Source organism: Suncus etruscus, chromosome X, assembly GCF_024139225.1.
Source record: "Suncus etruscus isolate mSunEtr1 chromosome X, mSunEtr1.pri.cur, whole genome shotgun sequence".
NCBI lineage: Eukaryota > Metazoa > Chordata > Mammalia > Eulipotyphla > Soricidae > Suncus > Suncus etruscus.
Window position 1 is genome coordinate 10,766,677 of NC_064868.1, and position 24,985 is coordinate 10,791,661.

A 24,985-nucleotide genomic window follows, 5' to 3' on the forward strand; every position below is an offset into this window, starting at 1 on the left:
CATCTAATCCCATCAAAAAATGGGGAGAAGAAATGAACAGACACTTTGACAAAGAAGAAATACAAATGGCCAAAAGGCACATGAAAAATTGCTCCACATCACTAATCATCAGGGAGATGCAAATCAAAACAACGATGAGATACCACCTCATACCATAGAGAATGGCACACATCACAAAGAAAGAGAATAAACAGTGTTGGCGGGGATGTGGAGAGAAAGGAGCTCTTATCCACTGCTGGTGGGAATGCTGTCTAGTTCAACCTTTATGGAAAGCGATATGGAGATTCCTCCAAAAACTGGAAATCGAGCTCCCATATGATCCAGCTATACCACTCCTAGGAATATACCCTAGGAATACAAAAATACAATACAAAAACCCCTTCCTTACACCTATATTCATTGCAGCACTATTTACCATAGCAAGACTCTGGAAACAACCAAGATGCCCTTCAACAGACGAATGGCTAAGGAAACTGTGGTACATATACACAATGGAATATTATGCAGCTGTCAGGAGAGATGAAGTCATGAAATTTTCCTATACATGGATGGACACGGAATCTATTATGCTGAGTAAAATAAGTCAGAGAGAGAGAAAAACGCAGAATGGTCTCACTCATCTATGGGTTTTAAGAAAAATGAAAGACATTCTTGCAATAATAATTTTCAGACACAAAAGAGAAAAGAGCTGAAAGTTCCAGCTCACCTCAAGAAGCTCACCACAAAGAGTGATGAGTTTAGTTAGAAAAATAACTACATTTTGAACTGTCCTAATAATGAGAATGTATGAGGGAAATGGAAAGCCTGTCTAGAGTACAGTCGGGGGTCGGGTGGGGAGGAGGGAGATTTGGGACATTGGTGATGGGAATGTTGCACTGGTGATGTGTGGTGTTCTTTACATGACTGAAACCCAAACACAATCATGTATGTAATCAAGGTGTTTAAATAAAATAAAAAAGAAAATACTTTCATATGCTTTGATTGTGGCTCTCAGGTTTACCTTTGCTATAGGAAAGGGTTAAGGGACCAGATCTGGTAATTACAGGGATTAAAAAAAAAGAAGAAATTTGTGATATCCCTTCAGTCACAGTGTTAAACCAGTGTCTAAAAGGAAAAACAGGAAAAAAGAGTGAAGAAAAGTGTCTGCCTTCAAAGCAGGTTTGGGGTTACAGCAGGACAGGAGGGCAATTGCAGAAACTGGTGGCAGGAAATGAACACTGATGAAGGGATGGGCATTGGAACATTGTATAATTAAAACTCAACTATCAACAACTCTTTAACTCTGTATTTTATGGTGATTTAAAATAAATCAATAAATAAAAATTTGGGGGAAAAAGAGACCCCCAAAGCAGTAACTAGGTGACATACTTTCCATGTGGACCCTTGTGTGTAGAAAATGCCATGTTTTGTGCCAGTTCTAATATGATATCCTGACGAGGAAATTGGGAACAAATGGACATAAGAACAGATTATCCTACCTTACCAACTAATGATAAAACAAAATCAGAAGACTTATCACACTATGGGCCGTACAAAAGCCAAGAACGTGATCTACAGATGACTGGTGATAGAACCATGACCGGGCAGTATGTATCCTGGGACCAACAAGAAAGCCCTAGTCTAGGGTTTGGTCTATGTCCTGCACAACAATCATGACCTCTAATTCCAGAGTCCTGACTGAGGCAATTGCAACTGAATGTGTCTTCTGGAAACATAACAAAAGACGATATTCCAGGCTCCATCTGAGTCTCAGCGCAAGGGCCAAGACCACTAACCACAGAAAACAGATTAAAATGACATCGAGGAAACAGAACTTCTAAAATCACAAAGAAATTCTTCATCATAAGTTGCACTCCTTGACCTGTGCACAGACTGAGACCTCTAGATTTAAGAGGTCTGTTTTTATCAACCAGATCGGAGCAGAAGTCTTCCATACGTCACAAAAAAACACCAAGGGAAGAGTAAATGAACGTGAAAGGAGTCTATAGATAATCTCATGACAATATATTCCAAGGGTAGAGAAACCCTGTATCTCTTAGGCCAAGGGGATTCCCCTTTCAGATGACCCCCAATATTTACTGTGCCTATGCAGGGGGGGGGGGAAGAGACAAAAAACACTAAATAATCCTTTTTTATTTTTTTATCTAGTTTTTGTTGATTTCTTTGTTTTGGGGTATTGAATTAGTTCTCCAGTTTTTATTTATATATTTACTTTTTCTTTCTTTTTTTCTCTTCTTCCTTTTTGCGCTTGGCCATATTTCCTATCACGACCATGGCAACTATGTGGTGCATATTTTTATTGCTGCATTGCTCACTGGATATCTTATTTGATTCCTCTTTTTGAACTGTTGTGGTGTTTCACCTTTTTTTCCCCTTCATCCCTCAAACCAAGGATGAGAGCCTCTAGAATGACTCTGCTCATAGTCGGCGTAGTCGATTTTTATCCCATTATATTACTTTTCTCTTACTCAAACAAAACCACATAACTTGAACTTTCTAGTCCCGCCTCCCAAATAGAGGGGGCAGTAATGGAGGCACCAAGACCAAACAGTTATAAGACCACTAAGTAATAAACTAGACACAGAAGGGATCACGCATTCTAGCAGCCCCTGGGGGGAGAGTGGAGGATATGGGAGGCAGGATGGGAGCAGATGTGGGAGGACAATTCGGTGGTGGGAATTCCCGATTCAATGTAAATATGTACCTGGAATATTACTGTGAACAATATGTAAGCCACTATAATTAAAATAAAAATTATATTTTTTTAAAAAAAAAGGGCCCGGAGAGATAGCACAGTGGCGTTTGCCTTGCAAGCAGTCGATCCACGACCAAAGGTGGTTGGTTCGAATCCCGGTGTCCCATATGGTCCCCCATGCCTGCCAGGAGCTATTTCTGAGCATAGAGCCAGGAGTAACCCCTGAGCACGCCGGGTGTGGCCCAAAAACCAAAAAAAAAATGCCATGTTTGTGAAAATGACACATTTTTCACTCCATGTCCTACGCTATCTCAGTGGTGAAGAAAGAGAAAGGGCACATTACCTAAGCACCTGGATGCTGTGCCAGCCAGTACTGTACCAGATCACAAGGTCCCACCAGGCATTCAGCCTGTGCCCAAGCTCTCAGCCCTAGTGGGAAGCCCCAAGTCCTGCTTCTTGTGCCCTGTATGTACCCACCTTGAACTGGATCACTTTGCCCACATTCTTGAACTCGGGGAGGACATCATTATAGAACTCTAGGAACTGCTGGTAGGTTTCCTCTTCACTGTACTCCAAGTTGGCATCTGTGTCGTAATCATCCCTTCTGCATTGCTCCATGCCGAATGTCATGAACATGCTTTTAATGAGAAGGGTGGGGCTTGAGATGGGTAGAGTGTGTTTCCGAGAACACCTGTGTACCAAAGGGAAACCCCGAAAGTCGGCTTTAAACTCTGAAGACTCAAGTAACTGTGCTGTTTCAGCATAACTACAAGACCCCACACCTCATTCCAAAGCCAATGTCAAAAACTAAACATGATTCAAAGGGCTGGGAGTGTGGTTTAGCAGTAGACCCCCTTGCATGCCAGAGACTGGATTTGATCCCTGGTACAGCACAGAAAAAAACTAATCGGTGAAGGATCAATTACTGACTCATTAAAGTATAAAGCTGGCCTTAAACCTTATTAGCCTTGAGAGGCAGGTGAAAATAAGAAAGGGTTCTATGCAATTTTCAATTCATTCACTATGGGGTAATCTAAATCTCCAGTTCAGAGAATTGATAACTATCTTCTAGCTGGACAGTATTTCATAATGTTCAAGGCATTCTTATACTTTTTCCCTTTGACACTTGGAGTCTATTAAGGTAGCAGAGGCTACCGTTTTGAAGAAACAAGTTCTAAGCAAGTCGAATAGCTGGCATGACAGAAACTCAAGAGATCACAGTTAAGAATCTAGAACCTGTTCCATTTACTGAATGATATTTGTGAAAAACTATTTTCCATTTCAACTAGGCTACTCTGAGTAATCTGTAAATGCTTTATAAGTTTCTAATTTATTCTTTGAACATGTTCATGATGAGGTTTCTAGTTAAATTGGTTAAAACAAAATTTTAAGAAAATAACACAAAACTAGGAGGAAAAAAAACAACTGCGGAACTTAAGGGGGAAAAAAGTTGAATAGTGCTGGCAAAAGCTTCAATGACTCATCACACTAACTTTCCAGGTTGACAACGCATATCTGTGCCTTGTGAACAAAATGACCAGAAAGGCTGCCACACAGAGCCCCCTTGCTCACAGGTTGCTGCTGGTATTCACTAATGGGATCACTGTTTTTTTCTCCAAGGGCCCCAATGATTCAGACTCATCCAAGGGTCCATCTTCGCCAGCACAACAGAATCAAGAGTGAAAACTACAGAATTAAGAGTGAGGACTCCAGCTGGGTGGCAGAAAGCTCAGCGAACCGAAATATGACAAGTATGAAATAGAGACTTAAACAAGGAACCAACAAGATTCCAACTCAGTTTGTTAGTTAAGCTATAGAGAATGAACTTGTTTATGGGTGTTTCCAGTGTCCATTCTGGAACAGAGATGGAGTAGTGGCTTTGGGAAAATCCCCACTTGGCTGGGAGAGAGACATCTTATCCAAGAGAATTCAAGGCCAGCCCTACAGCTCCCACTGACAAGTCAACTGAGGTAAATAGATTTGGCAGCAGGGGCAGGGCAGACTAACTCTGGCTTACAAAGCCTGTGATTCTCAGACCACCTAAAGAACTGAAATTCTTAGATCTTGCTCCAGATTCAGCCCTTAAACAACAGAGAATCTGGTTTTGCTCTATGATTTTTGGTGAGGGGCCTCTACACAGAACTCAGGGAAACCTGTGGCACACACAGGGAAATCCCTGGCCACCTGAGCTAGACAGCTGAATTCTTGAGCCTGAGTTTATAGTGCCACTCAGGCTGTGCTGCCAGGGGCCACCTGAGCATGCCAGCACTGTTCAGGGCTTCCATAGCTATGCCTGGTAGTGTCAGATGGGCCAAGTGGTGGCAGCAATTAACCTAGGATCAGTTGCATCCCTTAACCCCAGTATTATCTCTCCAGCCCAGGAACCTGCATTTTTATTATTTGGGATTGAATTCAGGGCCCGTAGATGCAAAACCTATTGTGGTCTACCACTGAGCCACAACAAGAACCTTTATTTTTATTTTCTTGTTATTTTGTGGGAAAGGGGTAACAAGGAGCACCAGCAATGATCAGGACTTACTCCTGGCTCTGTGTTCAGAAACCACTTCTGGTGGGACTCAGGATCATGTGGGGTATCAAGGATCAAAACCTGGTCAACTATATGCAAGGCAAGTGCCCTACCCATTGTATTCTCTCTCTAGCCCAAGAATCTGTATTTTTAAAGCAATTCCCTACCTGTTCTTGAAACTTAGTCATGTTTCAGAAGTTCTATTTTAGGGCAAATAACCATTATTCTCAGACACATGAGTCTAGTAAGGCAAACCACTAGACATTGTTTTACTAGGAGAGTGGTGGGGTCTCATGCCCTGTCAGGAACAGCAAATGGACCATACTTCTTTCTTCTTAAAGGAGCACTCCAGGTACCCAGTACCTCTGCCCTTCATATGAGTCACCTGCAAATGCTTATTGAAAGTCTCAATGAGAAGTATTCTCACAGAAAGCACACATGCCACTGCTAATAAGCCAGTTTATTTTGTTAATCTTATTTTATTAATACACTGCAATTTACAAAGCCATTCACAGTTGAATTTTACAGTGTTCCAACACCAATCCCACCACCAGTGTCAACTTCCCCCCAACAGGTTCCCTTCCCCATGCAAGACTATAACATTTGGATCTCATGAAGTCAGTGTTGACTGTCATTTGAACTTAATCTGTCATTGATTTATACTAACAATGTGCCTGAAGCCCCTTGACTCCTGCTCCACATTATTTCTCATCTTTCTCTTCTTCACTCTCCCTTTCTTTCCTTCTTTTCCCTATACGCAGTAAACCAGAGTTCATTATCAAAGTTATTACATACTTTATCAAAGTTATCACATACTTTCCCAATCAGTTCTTTTGTAGAGGAATCCATGAGCTAAATACTCTAAATGTTGTATCAGGAAAATCAGTCTTACTTGCAATAAGACCCATTCATTCTTCCTTAAAATAAGAGCTGTACTCAGGGCTTATTCCTAGCTTTGCACTCTGGGACCACTCCTCTTTTGGGGGACCATATGAGGCTGAAGATTGAGGCTTGGTTAGCTGCATGCAAGGCAAGTGCCCTACCTGTTCTAGTCTGATCTCTCCAGTCCAATGTGTATGTTCTTTTAAAAGAAAAAATGTCAAATTCCCCTCAAGCTGTGACTCAAAAACATCTCTACTCCAAAAAGGATCCAGAATGGAACTTATTACTTAACAGAAAACAATTACCAAAGAACATTTCGGTTAATGGGAGGGATATAGAAGGGTTTATGTGATGACATCTAACAAACCTTCGTAGGACTGTAACATCTGGAACAAGTTCTTGTAGCCCTCCTGTAGTCCACCTGTAGGTGGACAAAAATCTTGGTCTGAAGGAGTAAATAGGATTTTGTAATGGCTAATTTCAAAAAATGCCACATTACAAGTCATTCCTTGAACAAAGCAATATATTCAACTTGTTTTTTCTATTTTTCATAGTTGCAAAATATTAAGAAATGCTCATAGGTCCCAGAGAGATAGCACAGCGGCATTTGCCTTGCAAGCAGCCGATCCAGGACCAAAGGTGGTTGGTTCGAATTCTGGTGTCCCATATGGTCCCCCATGCCTGCCAGGAGCTATTTCTGAGCAGACAGCCAGGAGTAACCCCTGAGCACTGCCAGGTGTGACCCAAAAACAAACAAAAAAAAGATAAAAAAAAGAAATGCTCATAAACAAATGTTTTTGTGTTTTTTGGGGGGGGCTTATTTTTGGGCCACACCCAGCAGAGTTCAGGATTTACTACTGTCTCTGAGCTCAGGGATCACTCCTCAGGCTTGAGGGACCTTATGGGGTACGAGGGATGGAACTCAGGTTGGCCACATGCAAGGCAAGTGTCCTATCCGCTGTGACCTACCCACTCAGGTCCCTTCACTGACAACTCTGACCACTACTAGTATTTCCTTGATCTTCCAGGAGTGGTGCCATACCCCATTTCAAAAACAAATGAGTAATGAAACCACTTGAAACATGGTTGTTTCTCACTTTTCTCATTTGTGTCCAAAAGGAGGACACCAGAATCAGAGAGCCATCTGTCGTAACACTCAATGGAAGGTTAGAGATACACCACAAATGAGGAATCCAGCAGCAGGATTAGGTTGAACTACCCACATAAACATGAGCTTCATTGATCTGAGCTTGAGGGCATTATGTTAAGTGAAATATGATGAAGATAAATACCGTAAATCTCCACTTATATGTAAACTCTCAAAAACCAACCCAACCCCAAATTTATAAACACAGAGAACAGATGGTTGGCTGGCAGAGATAGGAGAAAGGGGTCTAAGCGCAAAAACAAAAACCCAGTATTCAATAAATAGGTCCTGGGCATGGTGACTAATACTAATACTACGCTGCACATTTGAAAGTTGCCAAAGGAATTTTTTTTAAAGTCCTCATAAAGAGAAAAATGAAGTAGATTGAGAAATACTTGTAAAGGTACAAAGGAGACTCATGTCACTCTCCTATCCTGTATTAGTGGGTCTCACTACTGGGGGAATCAAAAATTTCAAAACAGTCTGTCAAGGCTCAAGAGATCCTCATTCATTCTATTTTTTTCTGGGCTTTTGGGATAACCTAGCTATGCTCAGGGATAACTGTTAGTGGTGCTAAGGGATTCTGGAGATTGAACGTGTTGTTCTGAGGATGAAATTAGGGTCACAAGCACACAAGGAAAACACTGCCATTCCTATGTGATCTCTCTGTTCCTCACACTATTTTTTGGGCATAACTTTGAAAGCTTCTTAGATAATTCTAATGTGCATCAAGAATTGAGAACCATTTCAGAAAATCTTAAAATTAGAAAATGGTAATGAGGAGTTCAATTAAAAACAAGAAAAAGGCAAATAAAGTTCCTATTTTCAAAGAAGAAAATCCAAGTTGCAGCATGAATGATTTTATGAATATAACAAACATGAAGACAACACACAGTTTCTCATTAAATGATAGGAATTTACCTATTCATAGCCCTTCGGAGGATTTAATAGCGCTCTGAGATTAGATCTTCTCTTCTGCAGCATGCACAGTAATAATTTGATTTTTCTTCGGATGGATTCATTCACCATTATAAATTATTTACCTACCTGGAGTTGTTCATTCATAAACAGGAAAATTATAAAAATCACACCATGGCATAGTGAGAGGTATTTAAGTATTTGCGAAGTAAGGTATTAACACTTAGTTTTCCACATGCACAGTTAGTTCCAGAACAGACCCAGGCCCAGGACTCAATTGAGCATGGGAGAAGCTTGTGGAGAGGAAAGCAGCAATGATGAGGGTGGTCATCAGCACACTGACCTTCCATGTATTGCCCAGGCCAACCTCCCATACTCCTTACAAGAGGACTGCTAGCAGTGTTCAGGAACCAGGAGGTACTAGGGATCAAACCTAGGCACCCTCATAAAAAAACACTGCAGTCCTTCGAGCTATATCTCCAGTCTGGATGCTATTTTCCTTTTTTGTTTCACAGTTTTAGATACATAGAGATAATAAGAAAATATATGAAGTGTAACAAAAATAAAGTATCAAGGGCCAGGGAGCCAGCTTAGTGGACTGGAAGGCATGCTTGGGTGCAGGGACCCAGGGTCAGTATCTGGCACACAGTCCCCCCAACCCCCCATCACTGTTGGGAGCAGTGTTTAAGCACCAGGTGGGGCCTGGATCATCCTTTATCTCTTGCCAGTGGCTTCCCTAGTCTGCTCCCTGCTAACAGATGGGGTATCGAGAAGCAAAAGACAGGGTTTCTATTAAGAAAAGCTTGCTCACAGCCCTAGAAATGGTGAGAGACAATGGTGGGTGTCAGGCCTGTGGAAATTGGTAGGATCTACTGCTATTTCAAAACGAGAGACAGAAAGAGAGAAGGAAAGAGAGGTAGATAGTACACACATAAAATAGTAAAGGAGAAAGAGGAAAAGAAGGGAAAAGTTGATGCTATTTGAATTCCCATCTTAATGATGAGAAAACAAAGGCTGTATTGGAAGCAGGTTTATTCACATGTGGAAGCTGAGTGACTAAGATGTGTGGATTTGAATCTTTCCTCGATCCATCAGGTTGGATCCTCTCAATTATCTCTGTAGGCATGTGCTTTTCTTTTAATTAAATCAACACAAGATAGAGTTGATGGTTAAGTTTCAGGTTTCAGTCATACACAATGTTCCAATACCAATCTCTTCACCAATATTCATTCCCCACCACCAATTTCCCCAGTTTTCCCTCCTGTCTCCACCTACCCCTGGCCTATCCCTATGGCAGATACCCTACTTTTCCCTTCTCTCCTGTCTTCCTCCCTCACTCCAGCCCTCCCCCTCTCTCCTCTCTTCCCTCACCCCTTTAGTTTCCTTTTAGGCACTGTGGTTTGCAATACTGTTATTGAAGGTGTCTCATACATATCACTTGACCTCAAAACCCAGTTCCTGTCCAGAGTGGTCATTTGGGAAGTCTATTTCTTAAAACTGCTTTTAAAAATCTGTTATGGTGCCTGAGAACAGACTCAAGCTTCCAGTGCCAAAGAGCAAAGCTGTCCAATTAGCTTTCTCTGAATATGAGAGACCATGGATGTTGGACTCATGACCAGAGGCTTGGAAAGCTGCAAAGCAGAAACTGTAAGCTACTGTGCTATTCCTCTGGGATCCTAAAGCCTCTTTTTATGCAGTGTTTGTGTTCAGAAAATAAAACCAGGTTTCTTCTGTCTCTATTAGAGATTCCCTCCTAATCCAGGTTGTTCCAGGTAAACCAAAGCAAACATGGGGAAAAAACAAAAAGCTTACAAGGTCAATCGAGCTCTGTCAGAGAATCATGCTGTGTGTGGAAGGGAAGAGGCCTGGGGCAGCAGAGGGTAGATAGCTGGGGACCAGAGACACAACCAAAACACAGCCGGCACCTGATTTTGACCATTTTACATTCCAACCTGTGCTCCCACTCCCCAAGAGATGACTCGATAGTCTCATCTGATGCAGCTCTGACAGGATAAAACAAAACCAGTTACCTGTCTCCAAATCTGCAAGCTCCTGTTTTATTGTAGAATGGACAATTAGCTCGATCTTCCTCCATTACTGTTGTGCCTGGGGGTGGTTCTGGGTTTTGCCACATGGTACAATTTTCCAACTGTTGAAAATAACCATGCCTTTACTAGTGGTGTTAAAACCCAGGAAGAACTCAACTCTTCAGAGCCTCTATAAAAAGACATGCCTTTCAGTCTGATTGCATGACTGAGACAATCCAAGTTACTGGTGGGTGGCACAAGCTGCATTTTTCTTGCCTCCAGCCACTGCCTATCAGTGCAATCAATACTAGCTGTTACCAGAGTTTCCTTCTTACGTTCATTCTGAATAGTGATGAAGGATGTGAGGTCAGGGGGCAACTGGGAGAACTTGAAGTTACTCTGCATGAAGCACATGAGCACATGGAGGTCTGTAACATGCCCTATGGCACACTTTCCAGACTTTGTCCAAGTTTAGTTCATAGGGGATACTCTACCACTGGCTTGGGTTCCTCAGTAACTTTTTGTGGTAGACAGGGGGTAGAAATCACAGCAGCACATGCAGGATTTCCAGATAGCTGGGTGTAATCTACGCGATCTACTTTAACATGCCTACCAGAATCCCCGTGTTGAAAACTGAATTAAAGAGCTTGACAGTACCTGGTTTTCAGCTTGTTCGAGCATCTTATGAACAGCTTCCTACAAATGGTGCAAAGAAAAGACATATCAACAGCCAGAAGTCAGGAAGGCACAGGAGTTCCCCAGCAGACTCAGCCTTAGTGAACTCCACTGGACTCACTCGCATTATCAGACACTGTCATCTATCTATGCCACACCAGCTCCCTTTGCAGATGACTATCGAGGTACCCATCTCCTTGATCATTATGCCCCTCACCAAACCTCACCAGAAGGCTTCACACGAGAAGAGTGCACACACTTCTCGCCCCTGGTATGGGGTTCAGGTCCCTTTACTTACCTCCTTCTGTTGCTCACTCAGACCTCTGCCCTGGCCTCCCCCTGCACTTTTCACATTTGGCTGTCAATCGAAACTCCTCAGGGAAGTCTGCTGCCTTTTCTCCTCTGAGGTGGTTCAAAGTACTTCTCTATCCCATCTCCGTGTCATATGACCCTACGTTTCTTTGGCACTTGAATCTTACTCGATCATACTAAAATTATCTTTATTTGCTTATGCATCCTTTTTAGACTCCCATTAACCAAAGATAGGACTCAATCCAAGCAGCGACTGTCTTTTCTGTGGTGCTGTCTCCATCCCAATGCCCTAGCAGGGCACTCAGCCCATGGTAGACACAGCAGTACCCTCACACATGCTGACCATTATCTTTACCTATCTACTTATTCTTGCTGCCTTGCCAGACTGCCTTCCAAAAATGTCCCCTTTTTGTTTTGGTTTGGGGCCATGCTCAGCAGTGCTCAGGGTTCACTCCTGGGGGGAATAATATTGAGTGCCAGAGATTAAACCCCAGTGAGCCACATATTAGGCAAGTACCTTTCCTGTTTTCCTGCCTCTCTGGCTCCTATGTTGCTTTTCACCAAGCAACCTTTCCTTTTGATGCCTCAAGTGAAGAACACTGTATTCTTATAATGAGAATTTCTAACAAGAGAAAAATTCCCATTTTCCTGCCCCTAAAAACCTAGCATGACCTTACCTCAGTTGGAAAGCAGTGCTCAGTAGAGATGTGGAAAACACACTGGAATGAGCTGATGCCTGAGAACCACATACTAGAAAGGCGGCTCTCCTACCCTTTCAGGACTATGTTAGAGATGTGCACTTTTCCTCAGTAGAAAGTGATTAACTCCCCAATTTTATGCTATTGAAGCTTTGTAATATTATACAAAATATACACATTGGTGAATCAAAGAAGATAAGCTAGGATGCCTTTGAAATAAATACATGATTGGGTATGGGGAAATAGTTTCAAGTTGTGGAGCACAGACCTTGCATGGTCACGGCCCTGAATTGGGGGTGTGGGTGGTGGTGGTGGTGGTGTGGTTGTAGTAGTTGTTGTTGTTGTTGTTGGTGGTGGTGGTGGTGGTGTGTGTGTGTGTGTGTGTGTGTATCAGTGCATAGCACAGCTAGGTGCATCTTGGGGGCACTGAGCAGCGCTGTACTGCTGGGCCCAACAAGTGACCTGTTGGCCACACCACTAGGCTGAGTACTGCCAGGAAGGGTTACTGGGCCCCCTGCACCACTGAAAAAGCCCTTTCCCCTTAAAGGAAATAAGTAGAGCTTAGAAGAAACAAAGAAACTTGTAAAGGATCTTGGAACACATCAAAACAATGACAAACCCTTAGCCTGGATTATAAACTGGAGACCACGAAGCATGGGGCAGGGAACTAGCAGAAAGATAGTGGCGGAAAATATTGTGCACTTTAGTTGTGATAAGGTGGGTAACTATATCGATACTATCAATCTAACACTACTGTCAACATTACCTTCGATTGCCCTTTTCTAAAACATTCTAAAGTTCTAGAAAACATAATTTAATCTATAGATTCTTTTTTAATGAGCAAATGACATGTTAACTACAATTTTCCTTAGAAGCCAAACTGGAAAGGAAGTCAGGATTTAGGAACATAAAAACAGTCCCTAATTCCTCATGCTTTGAGTTCACACTTCCTTCAATTAATTTGGCTCACATTTTATAAGTAGTTACCTAAGCAAATAGACAAAAACCTAGAGGCTAGAGAGATTGCTCAAAGGGCTGAATCTGTGCAAAAACTCATGAGGAAGGCCCAAGTTCAATCCCAGTACCACATGGCTCTCCTGAGCACCACCAGGATGACCTCTAAGTACAAAGCTGGGAGAAACCCCTTGTTGTACCACCGGGTTTGGCCAGAAAACAAAAAATGTATGCTCTGAATATGGCAACTCCGGAACCTCAGAAAAACATGAACTGCTCCAGAGTACAGTTGCACAATGTAAGCTTTTGAAAATAAAACAAAAATTAATTTGAAAGTAAGATTTATTGAATATTCATTTAAATATATTAGTGAAGGCTGCTTGCACGGGATACTGGCAGAGTTGGAAATTTATAACCAAGAACATGGGGACCACAGAGTACAAAATGTTTATATTCTGGCCCATTACAAAGTTTGCCAGTTCCTGGTGCAAAGAACAAGATGAATAAAGGGAAGAAAACCTCCATTTAAAGTTAACTTCCACTGCACAGACCCATAGAAGAGCAGCATAATAAGGTACAACATTATAACTATAAATAAAGTAAACATTTGCTTATTCAGCTCTATTTCTCATATATATGTATGCGGTCTTTGTCTACAATTCTTGCCCAAGCTCTTACGTCTTGAGTTTTCCTATTGTTAAGTGATAAAAGGGTCTTGTAAGTAAATAAAATAGTCACTGTGGAGGTATCAGAGAATGGGGGAGTGGTTGGCAAGAGAACTGAGTCTGTGATTGGGGGGTTTGGATATGTCAATCCCATGCCACACCTCTGAGGAGGGAAGAAGGGCTGGTGGTTCAAGATTGGTTGCTGCTGGAGACTCAACCACTCAACCATTGACAACCCAAAGGGAAGGGAAGGAGTTGGTTGGGAGGGCATCATGAGTTGGGGAACATATTGGAGATTTGGAAAGATGATGCACCTGAAGAGGGCATGAAAGTCCCGTGCCTTCTCTACATGTGCCCCATCATTTCCTGACTTAGACTCTGTCAGAAGCTGGTGATGGGGGAGCACTGTTTCCTAAGTAAGAAGAGGGCAGCGAGTCAACAGGAAGCCCAGGCCATTGAGTCTGTACCTGTGATCCTGCAGCAGCTGACACTAGCTCTCTTCAGGCAGTGTCGGTTCTAAGTGGGACTCTCATACCTGGCTGGGGTCTGAAGGTTGGTTGCCGGTCATGTGGAGAACCCTCAGCGAGACAAGTCATACAAACCCAAATATACCTTCTTCCAGAGCAGCAAAAAAAGAGCACAATCTAGTAGGCCTGGAGCCTACTGGACTCCCTGAGAGGCTATGCACTGTGCTATCATCCTCCAGTGGGCCTGGCAGTCACCTCTCTTTCTCGCTTCCTCTGCTGCTTCTGCTCTTCCTCAGCTCTCACTTTCCTCCACTGCTCCTCCCATTCTTCTTTTAGTTTTCTCTTCACAGGACAGAAAACAAAAAGGAAAGAGAAAAATATTTCCAGATTCAATCGCTGAAGACATTTTAACACAGGAGGCAAAAATATTAAACAATGGTAAAGTAGGTAGGGCCCATTTTGTAAAGATTATATATATATTATTATTATTATTATTATTATTAGATTTTACTCTCTCTCTCTCTTCCCAAGAGCTGCTTTGGGTAATGAGTTAACCGGCTGATTTATTCTCCTACCTCCTGTTCTTCCTGCTGTTTTCTAATGGCCTCTTCCCTTTCCTTCTTTAATCTGAATTCTTCTTGTGCCTTCTCCTCCCGCAGTAACCATCCCTTATGCAATTCCTGCCTATTTATAGAATGAAGTAACCAAATGAAATGAGTGTTAATGTGTAAGACCCACACATACACAAAGCAAAGTCACACATTTGGGAACACTGAAGTCAGCATGGAAGCTACTTTCCAGAAAACAACTGAGTGGGAGTTAATGGGACAGAATATATGGGTAGCGACTCTGGATAATCACATTTCAGCAAGTACCCTCCTCAAGGGTTGCAGCTGAAAATCTCTATATCAACATTACATGGTCTGCGACAATGTCACTTCAGACAGTATGACACGCAACTTTAGTTTCAGGTTGATCATAATGCTGCGTAAGTGCCAATCAAGTCTGTAAGAAGCATCAAGTGCATCTAGTTTTCAGTCTTCAGTATTGCCCTTTCTATGGTCTGCCTATTTTTCCCGCTGTCTGCGAAGTCAACCTCAGGCCTCATAAAGCCAGGCATGCGCTGAAGTGCATCTGAGTGGCACCCACCCACATGCCATGCATTTTCAAAGCAGCAGTCACTTTTCACGGGACTGTTGCCCCATGAAAACCTGGCACCCTCTGTTCTAAGCCTTTCCACTGCTCCTCTGGACAATTAAGGGAATCCCAGGGTTTGTCACCAAGTACATAAGCATAATGATATACTTAAAGCAAGTTGTAATCCTAGTGGATCTTTTTTTTGGGGGGGGGCCTATATCTGAGGATGCTCAGGGGCTACTCCAGGCTCAAAATTCAGGGATACTTCCGGTTTCTTCTGCACACCATATGCGCTCCAGCTCTTTGTGCAAACTCCCTGGCCCCTTCTCATTTTTTAAATGGGGGTAGGGGAAGAAACCTTCTATGACGTGTTCAGGAAACTTGGGGACTTCCCCCAATTAATACCCAGGTGACCAGGCCAAACATTTCCATACTAGGGCCTGAAGACACAGTGCTGCTATGTTAAGACCCTGTGCTGCCAGGGCAAACCAAGATCACATCTTGAGGTGTATAGGATCCCCAGGGCCACCTCTGGTAGCAAGGGGGAGCACTGAGGTTCTAGAGATCAAAACAAGTCCTAAGACTGCACCCCTGACTGAGCCCTATGCTCTCTCTCTGGCCCAAAGCTACAGGTTCTAAGAAAAGAGTGTGCTTCTGGTTTATTTTTCATTACCTTAGAATCACTAATGTCTTAGACACCTAATATTATAAAATCTACGTTAAGGTGGGTCATGTTCCAAAAGTTCAATAGCAAAGTGAGCACTTAGAACAAGATTGCATTTCTTCTGAATGTATAAAAGGCAAACAAACCGAGGCCAGAGTGACAGCACAGCGGTAGGGCATTTGCCTTGCATGCAGCCGATCCAGGACGAACATGGGTTCAATTCCCAGCATCCCGTATGGTCCCCTGAGCCTGTCAGGAACAATTTCTAAGCGCAGAGCCAGGAGTAACTCCTGAGTGCTGCCGAGAGTGACCAAAAAACAAAACAAAACAAGCAAACAAACCATCAGCAAATATTGCCTATCATTTCAGTGATAGCTGGGCTCAAATAAGTTTTTTGTTTTTATACTACAGGTGGGGTGTGTTCCTAACCTTAATTTCAATACCCTATGAGAAAAACATTCTGTCTCTAACTTCACATTTTAAAAAACCATGTCTCAGCATGGCAGAAACTGGCACACTGCATATATCATACTGGTAATGCTTTTAACTCCACTCTCCAATACTGGCCCATAGAAATTAACTACTGTTGGGGCCTGAGTGATAGTACAGTGGTAAGATGTTTTGCCTTGCATGCAGCCGACCTGGGACGGACACAGGTTCAATCCCCGGCATCCTATATGGTCCCCTAAGCCTGAAAGGAGCAATTTCTGAGCACAGACCAGGAGTAACCCCTGAACATTTCCAGGCGTGGCCCCAAAACCAATAAAAAAGTACCTGCTGTTATGTAAGGAATTACTGCAGCTTCACTGACTGGGTTTTTGGCAATGGATGCAGAGACAGGTGGTGGTGCTCAGGTGCACAAACGGGCAAAACTACTGTTCAGATGCGGTGGGCTGGAGGATGACAGTGAGCCAGAGCGTTCCCACTGGGATATACAGCCAAAAGCTTCTGGGTAGGTCTTCTTCATAGACCCCCCACTTCACACAACCCCACAGGGGAACACTCACTTGTTTCCATTAGCTAGCCACAGAGTACCTCCCTTCTCTTTTCTACAGAGTTTCTAAGATCCCCAACTGTTCCAAAGCACTTTGTTGGCCCATCCTGTATGCAGCCTGGGCATCAGTGATATGCTATATCTGTGCTTAGGACCCAGTCCATGGAGCATGCGCTCTTCAAGTCTGCCAGTGTAAAGAAATCCTGCTGCTAAAGCTTGAAGAGTGAGTGCTTGGCTCTTCCTCATCTGATTAGGCTAAAATCCCCTAACAATGGGGATATACTGATGCTCCTGAGAGTATACATCAATTATGTAGAAGCCAAAGTGTAAAAAACTTCAGACCATAAAAGGAAAATGTTACAACTTAATAACTTGAAGATACTGAAACTGTTAGTTCTAAGTCCCTGAATTATGAGGATGGCTTCTAGCAGAAGGCAATGCCCCAGACTGGTTTTGAGTCCCTACCTAGGCCTCTGCTCGACCCCACTTTCTTCAAGCAGACGTGTTCAGAAGCATTGCTCTCAGGAAACTGGGAAGCACTCCTCAGAAATGTGATGGGGAAGAACAAGGCTTGGCAAGGTGGTGGCTCAGTAACAGAGGCTCATGTCTGGCTCTGGGCTCCATCCTCAGCACACACACTTCCTCTTCCCCCTTCCCTCTCTGTCTCTCTCTCTCTCTGTCTCTGTCTCTGTCTCTGTCTCTCTCTCACACACACATACACACCACATGAACTGCTATTAAATGTTGAAACCTAGATAATGGACATACCAATGCTCCTCCAGTGAGAATTAAAAATAAAAGGTTGAGGTGTGTCTGCCAGCTTCTGCACAGAGTCCCAACCTCCTCAATTGCAAGCCACCAAGCACTGGCCTGGTCATAGTTACTCCAGGCAACCTGCTGATACTTTTTCCATTTCTCAGACTCTACTGCGCCTCTTGCATACCCCTTAATGGGCCTCCAGCATGCCCCTCAGTCCTCACCTCCAATTCTGCCTTAAAAAATCTAAAGCACCTCTGTACAAATCAGAATGAACTTGAGCTCTAGCTACTGCTAGAAGCTACTGAAGAAAATCTGTTCTCACCACTTGAACGCCTGGTGAGGTTTGCCTCGAACACAATACATCTGCTTAAACTAGTATGTGAAGCTTCATGGTATTTTTCACATCATCAATTCTCCTGCCTTTTAACAAAAAAAAAAATGACTCCACTCATAGGAATAAAAATCAAAGGAACACAATATGCATTATGTATTTAGCACACGGATGCTGGCACTGCAATTTGCCTAAATTAAGTCACGTATAAGTGGTACATGCTAGCAGTAGCGTGTTAGAAAAAGCTTTTCAAATAAATGGGTAAAGAAATTTCAAAAATCACCTGCCAATTTAATACGACATATAGTTCATCTTAATAGAAAACTAGGAGAACCACCAGAGTTATCACAGCAACCCCAACCCACCAGCATCAAAAATAAACACTATAGTCTTACCAGCTTATTTAACTTGCCCTGTTCTCTGAGGTAGGAACCATGATTGATTTTAACTCCTTTAAGACAAAGCAACTGAAGTCAAGAAAAATGAAACAACCTAAATGCAGGTCAGTGCCAGAATTGGAACTCAGAACTGATGGAATCTAACCCAAGTTCCTAATTACACAACTGTATTTCTTAGTAATTCTACCTATTTATAAACTTACATACAAAATTGAAATTACTAGCAAGCAGCAATATTTCCATTGTATATTTTAATAGCTAGAGCATGTCTAGAGTTTCCTTCCTATTTGAAAATTTAATTAAATTTTACTGTGATGGGCTATGTATACTACAAAATTTACCATTTTAGCCCTCTAAAATGTACAATTTAATAGCACTAAGCCACTTAACATTACTGTGTACCACTTAAGAAAACCTATCCTACTGAAAAAAAAGACTAAAAGAAAAATGAAAGGGGTTAGGAAGCTAGTACAAGGGTTGAGGTGTATCAACTGAACCCGGCTCTAATCCCGGGGACCGTAAGGCTCCACAGGATTTCAAGTGCAGCCCTAGTGTTTGCCAGAAACAGAGGGCCAAGCAACATCACATCCACAGACCCTAACACTGAACTAACAGCTAGTTGGCCTGACTGGCTGAGTAGCAGCAATAATCAGCTTGGACCCCCTGAACAGTCCTTAAGACACCCCTATTAGTACATCTTCATCAGCTTGGAATGGGGGAGGCCTTTCTAAGGCAGACACTGAGTCCAGATATCCTGTTAAATTGATGTGAAAATCAAACTATGGTAATGCCACATGCAAAGAACTGATGACAGATGAGAAAAAATGCATCATATGTGATAGATGAAGGATCAATATGCTTATTTATATGATAAAATGGTAGACAAAATTGAAGACAGAAAAGAAACTCCATGCTCATAGACTAGAAAAATACTGTTAAAATTTCCAATGACCCAAAGCAACCTGAAGAATCAAGGCAGAGAAGAAATAATAAAATTTATGTGGAACCACAAAAAGGTTCCACCAGTCAAAGCTGTCTTAAACAAGAAGAAAGCTGGAGTCATCATACTTTCTGGTTTCAAACTATACTGCAGCACTGAGGAGCTCAACGGCTCCACATGCTTTACATGCAGAAGCCCTGGGTTTGATCCCGCAGCATGACATGGTCCCATGAGTACAGCTGGGACTGACTCTGAAGTAGTGCACTAGGAATAGTTAAATCCCAAGTACTGCTGAGTGTGGCCCCAAAACAAAACATATAGTATCCAACAATCAAAGCTACAAAATAAAGCTAGCTACCAAAAAAGTATGATACTTACTGGCATATAAAACAGACACATATATCAATGAAATCTAGTGTAAAATAATCCCACTCACAAATTCACAATTAACTTATGACAATATACAACAACATAAGAGAAAAAAGGTAAGTCTTTGCTAAAATTGAGAAAACTGGACATACAAAATAATCAAACAGTCATACAAAAGAATCAAACAGCCTAGCATTCCATACAATACATACATAAAAACTAATTTGACTTTGGGGAGGGAATTTAAAAAAGGCAAACATAAAACCTCAACTAATTTTATTTTTATTTATTTTTGAGGGAGTCACACCTGGTGACACTCAGGGGTTATTCCTGGCTATGCGCTCAGAAATTGCCCCTGGCTTGGGGGAAGATATGGGACACCAGGGGATCAAACCGCGGTCCATCCTAGGCTAGCAGGGAAAAGGCAGATGACTTAACCACTTACGCCACCGATCCAGCCCCTCAACTAATTTTAAAGCCTATGTGCATCTCAAGATCACTGCAGTACTATTTCCAGTAGCCAAGATATGGAAACAACCTAAATCAATCACTGGGTGAATGGATAAAAATATTGTGGTACATAGTTTCTAAAAGAAGTGGGGAGAAGAAAAATGTCACAAGGGCTGACACCCAAGCTTTGCATGCTGGAAACCCAGTTCCAATACTACACTGCATACACCCATGTACCATGAATGACTCCACACACCACCAGATGTGCCCCCAAAACAAAAATGACAAAGAGAAAACATGGTATATATACAAAATACCACTCATAAAAAATGAGAACAAAATCTTGCAATCTTGCTCTCTGTAACAAATGGATGGGACCTGAGGACATCATGCCAAGTGAAATAAGACAAGAGAGTCAAAGTATGACCTCACTTAAATGTGGCACCTGACAAAATGACCAAGATCATAGATAGAGAACAGATTTGTGGATGGGAGAAAAGGATGAAGAGAATCAGAAGGGAAAAAAATCCAGTTAAAAAAGTTAGTCCCCAGGGGTATAATGTATAACACAGTGTAATGAAACACTGCATATTGTAAGTTTCTAAAAGAATATATATTAAAAGTTCTCAATACTAGAAGAAATGTTAACATATATGGGGACAGATATTAACAAGCCTTACTGTGGTAGGCATTCAGTGATATAATTATTTGTGTGTGTGTGTGTGGTTTTTGGGTCATACCCGGCAGTGCTCAGGGGTTATTCCTGGCTCCAGGCTCAGAAATTGCTCCTGGCAGGCTCAGGGGACCATATGGGGCGCCGGGATTCGAACCGATGACCTCCTGCATGAAAGGCAAACGCCTTACCTCCATGCTATCTCTCCGGCCCCAATCAGTGATATAACTATTAAATCATATGAAATACCCGAAACTAATACCTCAAAAAATTAGCAAAACTCAGGGACTGGAGATAGTACAATACCCAAAGACTACCAGGAGTGATCCCAGCCTGAGCAGAGAGAGCTATGAAAAAGCCCTGATCACCACAAGGGGTGGACCCAAAACAAAAATAAACTAAAAACTTAAAAAAAATTGGTGACATTGCTTATATAACTTTAAATAACTGTATCACCCCCAAAAGGTATAAAACATAAACATTCTACAAATATGTAATATAATACCTAAAACAATACTCAAAATCTACTAAGAAATGTAAATGAATTAGAGGAATTTAGAAAAGGGAGGGAAGGAAGGAAGGAAGGAAGGAAGGAAGGAAGGAAGGAAGGAAGGAAGGAAGGAAGGAAGGAAGGAAGGAAGGAAGGAAGGAAGGGAGGGAGGGAGGGAGGGAGGGAGGGAGGGAGGGAGGGAGGGAGGAAGGCCGGGAGGAAGGCCGGGAGGAAGGCCGGGAGGAAGGAGAGAAGGAAGAAAGAAAGGAAGGGAGGGAGGGAGGGAGGGAGGGAGGAAGGAAGGCCGGGAGGAAGGAGAGAAGGAAGAAAGAAAGGAAGGGAGGGAGGGAGGAAGGAAGAAGGGAGGGAGGGAGGAAGGGAGGGAGGAAGGAAGAGAGGCCAGGAGGAAGGAGAGAAGGAAGAAAGGAAGGAAGGGAGGGATGGATGGAGGGAGGGAGGGAGGAAGGCCGGGAGGAAAGAGAGAAGGAAGAAAGGAAGGGAGGGAGGGAGGAAGGAAGGCCGGGAGGAAGGAGAGAAGGAAGAAAGAAAGGAAGGGAGGGAGGGAGGGAGGGAGGGAGGGAGGAAGGAAGGCCGGGAGAAAGGAGAGAAGGGAGGGAGGGAGGGAGGGAGGGAGGGAGGGAGGGAGGAAGGAAGGAAGGAAGGAAGGAAGGAAGGAAGGAAGGAAGGAAGGAAGGAAGGAAGGAAGGAAGGAAGGAAGGCACTTTTACAACCCTGGCTACAAACTGCTATCCCAAATGTCATTGATCTGGTCGTCTACAGTTCATGTGTACTTATCCTTGAGTTTCAACAACTGCATTCCTAGGTATTTTCCTTAGGAAGTAAAAGAGCATTTGCCAGGGAGACTTACATATGAGGTAACAGTTTTGTGTATGTATGTATGTATGTATGTATGTATGTATGTATGTATGTATGTATGTATGTATGTATATATATGGATCAGTATTTCCTAAGTGGGTGATACTGTCTCCCCACCTCCAGAATGAAAGGTCAGGATAGTACCCTTGGGAACAACTGGAGGACACTAAGTGCTATTTTCCTAAAGAAAGAGGTGGGAGGTGGAATAAGTCTGGGAACCTCTGACAAGGGTTCATTCCACTTTTAGTGTAACAGTGAAACACCTGGATGGAAGGTAAACTAATGAGAGAATAATAACTGGAAGCCCTGGGTTCAAACCCATAAACACTGCAGAAGCAAAAGAACTATAAAAGTAAGGGAATGTTATTTAATAATAAATAACCTGAATACTATCAGAGAAAATAAAGATTAAGAATGAGGAATTCAGCTACTTCTAGTGGATAATTGGATACCACATCAATACAATGACTAAATTAGATTTCTATATCAACACTGAAATATGTCCTATATATTTGTTGTTTTTGGGTCACACCCGGCAGTGCTCAGGGGTTACTCCTGGCTATGAGCTCAGAAATGGCTCCTGGCAGGGTTGGGGGACCATATGGGATGCCGGGATTTGAACCATCATCCTTCTGCATGCAAGGCAAATCCCCTACCTCCATGCTATCTCTCCGGCCTCTATGTCTTATAATTTTTATCAAAAAAAAGCACTTTAGAGGATCAATGATAGCATAGAGGGGATAAGGCACTTGCCCTGCACATAACCTACCCAGGTTATATCCCTGGCATCCTATATGGTCCCCTGAGCACCAACCAGGAGTAATTTCTGACTGCAGAGCCAGGAGTAACCCCTAAACATAACTGGATGAGTCCCCCAAACAAAGCAAAAAAAAAGATTTGTAGAAAAAGCCTAAATATCATGTCCTTTGAAAATAAACATGTACAGTTTATCAACAAGACTTTCTTGCATTCCAAACAGTCAGCTATCTTTGGGTGTTGAAACGACTTCACTTATTTAAATTTCTTTTTCAAAGACAGTTTTGAATCAGAAAAAGGAAAAATACCTCCATTTATTTAAAAAAAAAACTAAGTTTAGTCTATCAGCTAACGACTGAATTAGTTTCTTCTGGGTATTTTACAGACCTATTTTGAACAGGATTTAATGAGAAAAGCCTGTTCTAGTTAGTCAAGACTCTCAATAGTCAAGTGAATAAATGGGATGAAGAGAGGTGTTTTATCAGCACTGACCACTGTATCTCCAGCAGCCTCTTTTCTTCTAGTTGTTTTTCTTCCTCAAGGGTCTGCTCCTTCTCCTTGTCCTTCTCTTGTGCTGGTTTAAGGGAGGAAGTTTACATGTTTTATTAAATGATCCGAGTAGTGCAAAACCTTGATAAATAATTAGGGGGAAAATTAGATGCACTCTTTCTTACAATTATGGTCTGTGTTTTATAAAGACTTGACAATATAGTACAATGTGAGTGTCAAAACCCCACAAAATCCCCAACATATTCAGCAGTAGAAAACATGTTATATTTTTAAAAATTGAGGCCACAGGGATAAATCAAGAATTAAGGTACTTGCTTGTGTGTGGCTGACCACGTCATAATATCCCTGGCACCACATGGTCCCCTTAGCATTATTGGTAGCAGTCCTAGAAGCCCCCTGAGTACCCCCAAAGTGACCTAAGCAATCCCTGACATGACAGCCCTCACAGTATGGCACCCTCAAGCATTCATATTTAACTGCAGGGCTCCTTTGGCTGAGGGACCTGAGACCTCCTGAGCAATGCTTAGGACACCCCTCCAGTTGTGCCAAAGTAAAAGCCAACCCTGCTAACCACATGGTGATGCTCAAAAAGGTAGTGGAGGCGTGGGCTAGAAGAGCAGGCAACTAAAGAGGGTAGAAACACTTGAGAGAGAGAGAAAAGGCATCATTTTTTAAATCTCCACTGAAGGAATTAATTTAGATAAAGCTAGGAAAAATCAGGTAAAAGCTTTTGGAAAAGAAAATGCAGTGTTCAGAGTAAAATTATTTGAGAGAGACAGAAATAGAGACACAGACAGACAGACAGATGGAGACATAGAGCTGGAAGAAGCATCTGAGCACCACCAACTGAGGCACAAAATAGCTGAAGGGTTTGTGGATTTACTTTGTAGGGGCAAGTTTCCTGCTAAGTAGTGCTCAAGGTGCCATTCCCAGCGATACTTGGCCAGTACAAAGGTGAGAGGATGTGGTGCTCCTGGGGCCTTAAGTTATCAGAAACCTCTAGTGGCTCCAGGGCCTGGGATAGCAATGGTTGGGGGGAGGGCTACGTACCCAGGACCACACCCACACACCTTATCTCCTGGACTATCTGCCCAGCCACCTCATAGATATTTATGGCGCCCTTTTCTTAATTTTCTATACACAGGAATGTTTAGTGGAAACAGAATAACTTTGTGTTTGTTTTGGGATTTTTGGACACCTCGAGGTACTCAGGATTTACTCCTGGCTCTGCCTTCAGGAATTACTCCGGACAGTGTTCAGGAGATTCTAAGAGATGCCGGGGATCAAACCAGGGTTGTCTGTGTGATGGGTAAACAGCTCCAGTACAATTTCGATAATTTTTGATTCCTAAAAAAGTAAACTATTATTTTAACACAATTCAAAGAGATGCTTAATATTTTTTAGTTTATGGTAAACTGTAATTCATATTCATATAATAAAATATTCAGAGAAAGGGCTGTCGAGAGTACATAGGACAGAGGTTAGATAACTGATTTATGAAGGTAGAACCATATATTAAACTCTGGACACAGCTGACATTCAAAAAACATCTGTCACCTGATTCAGCCCCACCCTCCCTCAAACCAGTTCAGACAGGTAACAGGAGCCATCGCTAACAATCCTGGGCACATTTGCTGCATGTATAGTAAAACAGCTTTAAGGACAATATAT

The 24,985-nt window shown here is 42.4% G+C and overlaps 1 protein-coding gene across 1 annotated transcript in view; it reads right to left on the reverse strand.

Moving 5' to 3' along the window:
* The window catches only part of ZRSR2 (zinc finger CCCH-type, RNA binding motif and serine/arginine rich 2), a 40,038-nt gene that overhangs the window by 13,103 nt on the left and 1,950 nt on the right, over window positions 1-24,985 (reverse strand). The window contains exons 2-7 of the mRNA XM_049767455.1: window positions 23,297-23,378; window positions 14,543-14,651; window positions 14,223-14,309; window positions 10,854-10,892; window positions 10,200-10,318; window positions 3,173-3,386 (exon numbers count right to left, since the gene is read on the reverse strand). Of these exons, the coding sequence (XP_049623412.1) occupies window positions 3,173-3,386; window positions 10,200-10,318; window positions 10,854-10,892; window positions 14,223-14,309; window positions 14,543-14,651; window positions 23,297-23,378 (650 nt within the window). The remainder of the gene's footprint in view (window positions 1-3,172; window positions 3,387-10,199; window positions 10,319-10,853; window positions 10,893-14,222; window positions 14,310-14,542; window positions 14,652-23,296; window positions 23,379-24,985) is intronic.